Genomic DNA, 12,210 nt, shown 5'->3' with positions numbered 1-12,210 from the left:
ACAATAAGCTCCATTGAATTCAAACAGCTGTGTTTTTTATAACCATGAACCATCAATGCTTGGGTACATTTTCCCCAAATAATGATAACCTACTTTACTATTCGTGACGCTGGAGCATTTGACCTATTTTACCATCTGTGACGTTTAATTTTACAAGTACAAGCTTCATTCTCACAATCTTGAGTACATTTGTTGTTGCTCATTACTTGGAGCATTGGCATCAGAAATGCTAAACACCAAGCACCAAAAACCAAAACCATACCTCATGAGATGTGCCAAATATCAAAAAAAACATTGGCACATGCTATAATGATGTTTTATTTTTAGAAAGGCAAGACTAAATGTGATAAAAATTTAGGTATTATCTTATTACTTTCTCTCTCTTCTATTAATAAGAAAAGAATTAAAAATAATAAAAAATGAATATTTAAATAAAGTAGTAAAAGAATAGAAGATGTGATGTAGAGTGTATAATAAAATGGTGTATTAAAATAGATAAATTAACTTTTTAATGTGTCAAAATAGCTTTTTTTTCTTTTTTTTTTTGTAAGCACTGATGCTAATGCTCAACACCCGTCTTTTTCCAAAATTCCCTATTTAAAGAGTGCGCCCGCAAATATGAAATATCCACATTTATTCAATGTCCACATCAAAGTCTAGTGAACTGTTTCTGGATTACTCATATGCTATATGCATGCCATTAATCCATAATTGGGATCGCTTTGTTAAAGCCAGGATGCGTAATTGTTCCTTTTACTAAGCTAAATAAGATTTGTGGACTACAACCATTTCTTTCACTTCATCTTCAATTTTACTGTATCAAGGACGGGTTTGATCTTTCAACGACAGTTCACGGATTAAAGTTTAAACCATTGAACCTTTCCATGAAAATCCTCAAAGCAAAACCATCATGAAATGTAGGACAAATCTACAGATCAGGCAACATAACTAATTCTAACAAGTCAAATTTAGTGTACGTTTAGCATGATTAATTTTACCAACTTATTTTATTAATTAGCTTATTTTTACTATTATTCATGAATCCCACTGTACTTTTTTGTACTATTTATGAGTCTCATTATACTATTTTAGTTAATTTTTACATTTATCTACAATACTTTCATAAAAAAATTTCAATTTCAACAAAATAAGCAAATCCCAAACAGATCCGTAGTGTATTACTAAGGTCTACCATTGCCCAATAGATTGTGTTTGATCTATCCATGGATATCACTGAACAATTTATAATTATTTTTTTAGAATGTGTAACACCAAGAGATTATGCGAGTCTACATATGCAATCAGACAATCAAAATGAAACAATGTACTTGGTCCCCATTCAGGACTAAAATTCCATGGCCGAAGGAGAATATCCATCACCACTCATAGACACATATGGATATTGGGGGGTGGGAAGCTTCATCCAACCTTCCTTACTTGCAAAAGAAGCCAGCTTGTTTCGTAGTCTAATGGTTATCAATATTGTAGATCATATTACTTGATTAGAGAATTTTACAATTTTTGAAATTTCAACTTAAACACAAGTTTCGACAGCTTCTAGTCAATGAATATGTATAACTAGCTCATAAAATTTGAAGATGCTTAAGATACCTCTCAAATTCTGAAGATGCTTAAGACGCCTCTCAAGGAGGCTCTGCTTCACAAGTTACTGACAGCTCCTAGTCAATGAATATGTACAACTAGCTAATAAAATTTGAAGATGCTTAAGATACCTCTCAAATTCTGAAGATGCTTAATAAGCACACCTCTCAAGAAGCCTTTGCTTCCCATCCTAGTAGAAACGCCTCAAATCAAGATGACCCTAACCACCATGCAGACCAAGAAAAGTTCACTCCTACCTAAAAAGATGCATCTATTACAATTCTGTCAATACCCAATACATAAGTAGCAACATAGGATGGTTCTTAGCTTCTGGAAAGGGAAACAAATGGAAAAGGGAATATCCTCAGATCTGGAAAGAGAATCAATAAAACTTTATATTCATGATGGTAAGTCTTATAAATGTTGCTGGATTATAAATGCATAACAAATTATTTTCTTCCCTTCACACTTTTTTTCACATACAAAACTACCCTGTTATTCCAAATGCAACAACTTCTACACACAGGTAGCCAACATTGTTTCTTTTTTGCATCAAACAGATAAATTTTTCTTTTAGATGTGGGTTATGCATAAGGCAAAGGAAGCTTGAAAGCTGAAGAGATTAAGCCAATCACTTTCATCTCTAGTTCATTTTTCTAATTGGTAAGTTGCACACCCAATGGATTTTGAATCCATGACCTCACCCTCCATCCCATTATTATAGGAGGAGGAAGAACCAGTTGAGTTATAGCTCATTGCTACTACAATCTCTAGTTCATCCAATATGCATGCATGTTACTTTCAGCGTGTAGAAGTTCCATTCATTAATCACCACTTGTTGCACAAGAAGCATCCCACACCCAACATTGTAGCATATCTAAAGTATTAAACATTTTGCCTCTCTCCTCAAAGAATTTTCATCAGGTTAACAAAGAACAGAGTCTTCACTTGTGATCTAACTATCTCAGTTGTATTCAAGATCAAAACCAATCATAAAAAGAGAGAGGACAGTTAATCCCACGGCATATTTTATACAAATTATAAGGAGACTTATTAAAAAGCATGACTTCAAATTATCACACAACTGATATATTTCTCATAATCACAATTTTTTTTTTTTTTGAAAATTTGAGGAGAAACAAAGAAAAGAGCTGCCCATGGTCCTATGAATTCGTCAAAACAAAGATACCCAACCAAAAAAAAAAAAAAAAAAAAAAAAAACAGGTCCCCAAATCTCATCATAAACACAATTACTGAATTCATCAAAGCACACAACATTGTCAATTGTCATACGACAAAATTAAACCAAACAAAATTCCAGAATAAGAACCAGCGAAATCCCAATTACCCTGAAGACCATACACATTATAAACATCACAACAACCCCCAAAATTCCCTTCAATAAAAAGAAAAACACATTAGCAATTTAGCATTACTTCAACAATTCCCAACACACACACACACACACAAAATAAAAATAAAACAGAATATCCAAACAAACCCTAACTTCAAAACATCAACAAACATAACGAGAAACACAAACCCCGAATCGACACAGCCACGTCGTCACTTGGCGACCATCCTAGCGATAAAGTCCTCGTATCGGATCCTACCATCCGACCCGACCTCGACCTCCCGGATCCACTCATCGAACTCGGATGGCTCGAGCTTCTCCCCAATGCTGGTGAGAATGTGCCGGAGCTCCGAAACGGAGACGTAGCCGGTGGAGTCCTTGTCGAGGACCTTGAAGGCATCGCGGAGCTGGCGATCGAAGGGCTCGGCCTTCATGTGCTTGGCCATGAGGTCCAGGAACCGAGGGAAGTCGAATGGGGCGGTGAGGTTCTCTCCGGCGACGATCGATTTCAGTTGGGCTTGGGTCGGGTTTCCTCCGAGAGATCTCATCAGGATTCCTAGCTCCGACGGGGCGATCCGACCGTCTCCGTCGGTGTCGAAGAGCGTGAAAGCTTCTTTCATTGATGAAACTTGGTCATCGCTCAGATCCTTGCCCATTGTTTTCCGGGTCGGGTCTGTTTTCGAGTTTGTGAGTTTGTCTCTCTCTCTGGCTCGCTCGCTGTCCGAGATGGAAATATGTTGGTAGCGGAGCACGTTTTCTGTTGCTTTTGTGTCTCTGCCTTTGGAAACGGACACTTGGGGCCGCTTTTGTTTATTCAAAGACGGTGTCGTTTCCGCCATTGTGATTTTCTTTTCTTCTTTTTATTTTATTTTTTGCTTGTGAAAAATGAAACAAACTGTGACTTTTTTTTTTTTTTTTTTTGAGAAACAACAAACTGTGAGTTCAGTTTGATAAAAAATAAAACTCGTTTATGTTTGTTTATAAACAAAACAAACTTAGATTTAGGCTGGATACCCGGTGTGTGTGGAACAAGAAGACTGCACATGTCAAAAAAAATAGTTTGATACTTGAAAATGTCTAAATACTCTTATTTGTTGCGCGCAAAAAAAAAAAAAAAAAAAAAAAAAAGTCAAACTTGAGTTTTAGTTTTAGGATTATATAAACACGCTCACAAAAATAAGACTTAATAAAAATAAATAAAAACAAGTCGAGCATAAGATGGTATATGGATTTGGTAATAATCTTTATATGGATTCAAAAAATAAAATTATATCTTATTAATCTTTCAATTAATTGGGAGTTAGGACAACTCATTCAAATTAAATGGAGTTTATAATATGTTTGAAATTGACTTGATAATGTATCTAGGTTATATCTCTAGCTTAAGAACTTGATATTTAGCTTGAGTTTAAGATTGGTAATGAGTTTGTGCTCAGTTTCACTAATGAATTAAGCTGTGTCAAACCGAACTCAAACTTTTAGAATTTTTGACGAGAATGTTGTATGTAGGCTTGGGTCAAGCTTGAGTCGAGCTTAAACATTTTGCTTTTGTTGTTGAGTTGAGTTTAAACATTTTACTTTTATTGTTGAGCTGAGCTTGAACATTCAATACTTGGAAAACCTCGACTTTTTTAATGCCCTAATGAAATAGAATGTAAATATCAATTTATTTTTATATCTATATTTTTTTATTTACAATTATAAATTTACCTAATTCATTATATATATAGGCAAAAATAGGATAGACTAACTTTTTACCTCACACAATTAATTTATAGAGATGGGATGCCAATCAACCTTTGTTACCCTCGTTTAAGTGGGCTAAACTTGAAATGAGAGGATAAGAGCTAGGAATGAGTATGAGACAAGGAAATTGATTAACAATAGTCTCGGATTGCTTAAATTATGTTCCTTTGGATTGGTCCGAGATACAGATTTACACTTGTTCTTAGATTACAATGGTGTTACTTTCTTTTTCTCTTTCTTCAAATGTTTCATCCCCTCTTCACATAGGCCTCTCTATCTTGTATAGTCACCCAGATTGTATCTTGACCTTCCATTTGTAGGGCTAGGGTTCATTTCTTTTGATACTTGTCCCATCAGAGTCTTACTAGAAAGTTTTTACACCAGACTGTGAGCTGTGATGACACTATCTAGGGGTCATTTCCTTATTAATGTAGCCAGCTAAGTGGGTTCAGAGCATTGAATGCGGATGTGATGGATGCTTTATCTGTATTCTTCCCTTTCTTGGTTAGAGACCAGCTTTCCCTCTCTTTCTCGGTTCATGTCTGATGGTCTTCAACATTAGACTTCGGCCCTTCCAAGGATGCGTTAGTATCCTCAGGGTCCTTAGGCATTCTAGTTTCCTTGGGCTTGTGATTGTGTTGTTGTATTTGCCCCGAGGATTCTTTGATAGTGTTTTCCGATGTGTGTTCTTCTGGCATTGATCTCTTCTTATTCACTCCTATCCTCGGCTTCTCATCCTCCCACACACACACACACACATATATATATATATATGGGGGAAATTAAGTGTATTCTAACCCATTTTTAGAATAGAATCGTTCTATCATAATTTTTTTTTTTTTTTTAAATAGAAACTTGTGCTAGCATGTTGTCGAGGGACTTTTTTTTAAAACGGAAAACGTGTTAGGCCCAAACCAATAACTCTATATGCTTGAGGGCAACCTTTAAGGGCCGATCACTCACTAAACGATGCTTATCAATAAACAGAGACATGCTATGCACAGCCCACAGTTAGGCCCAACTTTAGACAACACAAGACGTTCATGCAAAAAAACCAAAACACCCCCAACTCGAGCTGTACTTTGAGCTCATTTCTTATCAAAAAAACAAAATTGAGCTCATTTAAAAGAAAAATAATAAGCCCGATGTTAATTTCCTTCACTCTACAGCAAAAGTGGGTGATTAAACTATTTATATATACTATATAGTATCCACTTCTAACTTTTTCTGCTTGTAGATTTCGTGTACAGAGCTAATTGTCAGGTAAAAGTAATAAATTCGGAATTTCAAAGAACCTCTTCAGTGTAAAAATAATAAGTTTAGGGAAGCAAATGGAGGAAAGCAAAAATCAAAACATTCAAACTTCAAAATTTTCCTAGCTGCTGGAAATTTTTCTTTATTCTTTAACAACATCTTCAGTCTTCACAGTGGCCAAACAGTCAACACTAAACACAAATCATCATCCCATGGCCGATCCTTTTACTAGGTAGGCTTGTTCTGAGCTGTCCCTCATTATTTGTTTAGGTACTAATTTATCAAGTGTGGCCAAGCTTGCTTTTTTTGGTTATCTGTGTGGATTTGTCATTGGAGTCTTAATTAGACAGGTGAATCAAACTACCTAGAACGAATCTGAGCCCGGCTGTGGCCCATCTTGCTGCAGGCTTAACCAACAACTTTTCACCCTTTTTTTTTTTTTTTTTTTTTTTTTTGAGAATCACAACTTTTTACCTCTTCACATGTAAATTTGCAAACTAATCTAATTTCTTTTACCAAAACTTATTTCTAACTCGAGTATAAACTTCAATGAAAAATTTACCATGTTCCCAAAAAAACAAGTTGTCTGTGACTAAAATTTCGTTACTAAAGATTAACAAAATTTATTGTATCACAATAAAAAGAAAAAAATAATAATTACGCTAAGATTTAAGGAGTAAAAAATAAGCTAAGTATATAAATAGATCAATTTATCTTCTTCTTTTTTTAATTATTAAACCGGCACAATTAAGAATAAGCAATTTGCATACTTTACCAAATGATATATTCTTGCAAGAATATTTCAAGAATTGACATTTAAAAAGAAATGTGAATAATATTAAACTTAGGCATCATATCATATGCATCTAATTGTGAATATTTTTAAGTATACTCATGTGCAAGGAACATGCTAGTTATAAGAATGTTGGGCACATATCATACGATTAAATTGTATGTTTCTAGAATTGATGGCAATTAGCTATGGAATTGTTAGAACATATAGATGCCAATATGCTTATGATGAACAAAATTATTGATGATAATTTTATAGCTTGGTTAGCCTATTTATGTTTGTAGGGAAAATAGGTGTTGTGAATAATTTGTTTAAGTAAGATTAAAGAAGAGAAAAATCAACATAGAAATTTTATGTGATTTGGCAATATGCCTATGTGATTACATTTATGAAGCAAGCAATTAGGGTTGTCCAGAGGTCGGTCCAGGTTGGTTTTGGACTTAACTCGAAATTGACTCACTCAGGTCGAGTGGAAGAAGATGAAACTCACAACTAATTGCCAATCACCACGGGTTGAATTGGATCAAACTCTAGAAAATGATCGGTAGGTTCGGTTGAAACCGCGAAGGGTGACGGTGGGCTAAGGAAAGAAAAACTTGGCCGGGTCTGAGCTAGAGAGTGATAAACATTGCTGGATCTAAGCCGAAGTCACCAAATTTAAGCATATTTGAGAAAAATATCACCAAATAAGCCAAAGGTCACCGGATCTAAGTAGATTTGAGACAAATATAGCCAAATTTGAGGAGAGGAGGGTTGATCGTTGCTAGATCTAAGTGAAGGGGGGCTGTTTAAAGTGGAGGTCAGTTGAGTCGAGTGGCTCAGGTTTTAAAGGAGAAAACCTGCCACTTGACCCGCTAGACTCAGGTTCTGAAGGCTAAAACCTATTGCCAACAACTAGAGTTGTCAGATTGAGCGGCAAACGGGTCAGTCCGGGTGGGTTGGTCAGTTTGGTCAAGTGTTTGGGTTACTTGGACACCTTTACAAGTGGCTATCAATCCACTAAATGAGAAATGATGGTACATCAATGCTAATATATAACATAACCCTACCCAGTATGAATCCCCAAAATACCCTTGACTTTACCATATTTTATTGCTCCATTCCACTCTACTACACACATAAGGCCATTGGATTGGTTGGCCCAAAAAATATAAGTCAATTCCAACAATAAGTAAAGCTCAAACAATTAGTTTCCACCTTAACCTGAAGAGGTTTGTCTAGAACATCATAAATAGCATGATTAGCACTAATCTTCCAATTTCTTTTTCTTTTTAAATTTTTTATCAAAATGCAAAATGACCCTATAGGGCATACTATCAGTTTTGTATTAGATCCCTAGGATTTAAGAATTGTCCAAATTGACCCCTCCATCTTAATTTCGTTAACTATAACCAACAAAAAAATGGTAATCTGCACGTGGTATGCACATGATCACTCTACTTAAAAAATAATTTAAAAAGCAATACGCGCATAGCACAGGACCATTTCTTGCCAATTATAGTAATTAACAAAATTGAGATAGAGAGATCAATTTGGATAATTCTTAAATGTTGGGATAAATAATACAAATTTGATAGCTAAGGAGGTTAGTTTGCAATTTACCTAAACCCCAAAGGGTCTTTTTTACTACTAAAATAATATGTATTTTCTCTTTAATTATGTTTTCTTGCCATGCACCCCAATACAAGTGCAAGCAATAGAGTGTCAATACAAGTCATCAGTCATGGTCTAAATAGTGGTTTATTAAACTTTTGTAATTCATGAGGTCCTGATTTAAGTTTTATAGTTAACATTTTAAGACTACCACTCCATTTGTTTTGAAGTAAAATATTTCTTAGAAAATGTTTTCCCATTTTCAGGTTTTTGTATGCATGTAAAATGTAGTCAAACTTACAAAATAATTCTGTTGACTGTAAAATCCTTTAAAAATTGGTAAAACATTTTACAAAAACATGCAATGTCTTCCCCTCCCACCATCTAGTGGCTAAATCACAGGTTTGGGTAGGTTGGGCAGTTGGTGCCAATGGTTCAGTGGCCAAAGCTGCTATTGTTGGTGGTTCGATGGTCGGAGACATCACTCCGGTGATCAGTCCTAACAGCTTGGTAATTGGAGATGCCATTTTAACGGTGATCATTGACAATCAAACCACCATTTTGACAACTAGTGTCAACAGTCCGATCACTGAAGACATCGCTTCGGCAACGGTCACTAGTGGTCCATTCATCAAAGCCAGCATTTTGGCGATCCGGTAACCGAAGACTCCGTTTTGATAACCTGTGTCGTTGGTTCAATTACCAAAGACATCGTTCTAGCGGCTGTCATTGGTGATCCACTCATCGCAACCACTGTTCCAGTGGTCCAATCACGAAACCTTTGACACTAGTTGGTTTAGTGGTTGAGATATAGGTTTTAGTGATTTGCTTGAAAAATTTTATATATCATACCAAGCACCTAAAAATATTTTACTTCAAAACAAATAGACTATAAATTTAAGATATTTTTACATGTAATTGCTTAGTGTGTGTAGGATGGAGGGAGTATACTCATCTTTCAACGAGTTGTTATATCAAAGATCAATTCCAACCTTAATCTAAATAACAACTGGATGAACAAAGCATGAACATCCAAATGTGAGATCTACCCGCTAGCTAGAGTTCAAAAGGCCAAAAAGATTGGCTTGACTTTCGGAGGGTAGTTATAAGTTATAACCTTAATGAAAAGCCTCACCTCCTTTTTTATTTCTCTTTATTGACAAATATTTATAGTCTATGCTTAGGGGCTATGTAGTAACTAAAGATCTTTGTAGTCAGTTTACAATAGGGTAGGCTTTGTCATTGCCTCAATCATGAAGCTTATTCCACTCGTCACTATAAGTGAGCATTTGGTTCGATGTGATGTGCTCTTAATATGATGCACATTACAATGATGTGATATTAAGGTTTTTAATTTATTTTATTTTTTCTTACCATAATTTAAAATACAAAATATATTATATCATCTTAATCTCATCACCTTCCTAAACAATGTAATGTTGTATTCTTGTATTAAGATTATATTAATGTAAGATTACAATAACATAATATTATAGCATAATGTAACATCATAGTGAACCAAACACCCCCTAAATGCAAAATGCTACCATTACCATAAGAAATCTAAGGTATAACAAAATAAATGTAAAATGCTGACATTATCATAGGAAATCTAAGGTAAAACAAAACAAGTGATCATGTTTGTGTTGTTATAATAGGTTGAGAAATAAATGTAACGTACTATAATAAATGTTGTGAAGTCTTCACAACATTTATTATAGTACGTTACATTTATTTCTCAACTCATTATAATAACATAGATAGGATATATATGTATGTATGCTAACATTATCATAGGAAATCTAAGGTAAAACAAAACAAGTGATCATGTCTGTGTTGTTATAATAGGTTGAGAAATAAATGTAACGTACTATAATAAATGTTGTGAAGTCTTCATAGCATTTATTATAGTATGTTACATTTATTTCTCAACCCATTATAATAACACAGATAGGATATATATATATATATATATATATATATATATATCGGCAAGACTTAGGCACAGTACGTAGGTACTGTTCATTAAGTTCTCATTTTAAGATTCTATCATGTAGATTTTTTCTCATGGGATGGAAATGTATTTTTTAATTAAATAGCCACATAACTGAATTTTAAGAGGAGAATCTAAGGAATAGCACTTAAGGTATTGTACCTAAATTTTTTTCATATATATATATATATATATATATATATATATTCAAAATTTGACAAGTTAGTAAGTTGTGATTGATATAACATTACATTCATATTGACTCATCACTTACAACATTTTTACCATATAGTAATTATAATATATGTTTCTCAAAAAAAAAAAAAAGTAATTATAATATATTAACTCAACGATTGTAAAAAAAATTGTGAAATCTTGTGTCACTCTACGTATAGTTTTAAATTAACACAATGTTACTTGAACATAAATCATGAAGAATTGGAGTGAAAATCAAAGATGATATTGGTATGTGTTAGGTTGAAATTCACCCTGATTAATTTAATCAATTACCCAAATTGATTAAATTAAATAATTATGCAAAGGTCCAATGTAAAGTGTGATAGACACAACCAAATTCCCAAAATCTGAAGTGTAGAGGAAAATAAATTAATACAGGTGATCTAATCACAATGAGAAAAACTTTATCGGGAAAACTAATGGGTGTTCAAAAGCTATTTTGGTTAGATGACCATTTAATTAATTTTTGTGTTTTTTGGGTTAGAATAATATTTTAATTTTTTTAGTATCAGTTTCAGAGGGGGCCATATGAATTCTTTAGCCAAAATTTTTAATAATATATATAAATACCATATAATGATAATTAAAAAAAATTCAAAAAATCTTGGGTGGGGGGGGGGGGGTTCCCCTGTTCTAAGCCTAATTTAAACCCTAATAATAAATGTTTGTTAATAATTAATATAATTATCAAATTTTATATTTAGATTATATATATTAAATCTCTCAAAAAATAAAGAGACTATATATATATATATATATATATATATTAAAAACTTTCTACTCTTTACATAATTTATTGCATAAGTTTCGACCAAGTTATAGTAGATAATCTTTTCAATAATGCTAATACCACACACACACACTTTGTCATAACTGTCCTTCATAGCAAACTGTGATTGACTATTTGTTACTATCACATTGACTCTTTACTACTCAAAATCTGTCACATAGGACAATTATAATAAGGTGTGTGTATTTGTGTGTGGTACTAGAATTATTGTAATCTTTTACACTTTTTATTTTATTTTTATTTTTTGGAAAATGTTAAATATACTACAAATTTTACTACTTGAAAATTACAAATTGACGTGGCAATAAATGTTGTTGGTGGGTTTCAACTTTCAACCACTTATAATTGAATTTTGAATTTCCCTTTTTTTAATTGATATATCAGTTTATAAGATCAATGTAGGAAAACTTAGAGAACTTGTAGCCCTACTCTTTCCTTTTTAAGAGTGCCTCACAGGTTCTTAGGCAAGCAAGGGTCTTAGCCCACTCTGTTGCCCACGTTTGGGCATGTGCTTGTAGTTGTAATATTAGAGCCTTTAGAGGGATGCCACCCATCTCCTCCTTCCTTGAAACTGTCTTGTGTTCCCAAGAAGGAGATGGAGTGCAGTCCTTTGCTTTAGTTACTTAATACAAAATTTTTATTAAAAAGATCGAAGAGAAAGAAGAATGAAGTGTTTGTTAAAGAGAAAAAAAAAAATACAAAATGGATATGATCTAATGGGTAAGAAATTTTTTATTGATACCTAACCTAACCTTGTTAACGATGAAAGGCAGAAAAATAAAAGTTCATAGACAAATTTCAAAAGAGAGAGATTGAGATAGAAATGTCTTTTCTCATAGTTGAAAACA

At 33.5% G+C, this 12,210-nt stretch overlaps 1 protein-coding gene across 1 annotated transcript; it reads right to left on the bottom strand.

Moving 5' to 3' along the window:
* Positions 1-2,837: 2,837 nt before the first annotated feature.
* LOC126709088 (probable calcium-binding protein CML13) lies at positions 2,838-3,760 on the bottom strand. Its single transcript, XM_050409176.1, has one exon. It carries the CDS (start codon positions 3,610-3,612, stop codon positions 3,169-3,171), a length of 444 nt encoding a protein of 147 aa, XP_050265133.1. The 5' UTR covers positions 3,613-3,760; the 3' UTR covers positions 2,838-3,168.
* Between the last annotated feature and the right edge of the window lie 8,450 nt (positions 3,761-12,210).

This window comes from Quercus robur, chromosome 12 (assembly GCF_932294415.1).
Source record: "Quercus robur chromosome 12, dhQueRobu3.1, whole genome shotgun sequence".
Lineage (NCBI taxonomy): Eukaryota > Viridiplantae > Streptophyta > Magnoliopsida > Fagales > Fagaceae > Quercus > Quercus robur.
Note: the sequence above shows the minus strand (reverse complement) of the source record. Positions and strands in the feature narration are given on the sequence as shown.

Bases quoted from the DNA above. Each gene is read 5' to 3' on its own strand.
- LOC126709088 (XM_050409176.1), bottom strand. From the start codon at position 3,612: ATGGGCAAGGATCTGAGCGATGACCAAGTTTCATCAATGAAAGAAGCT.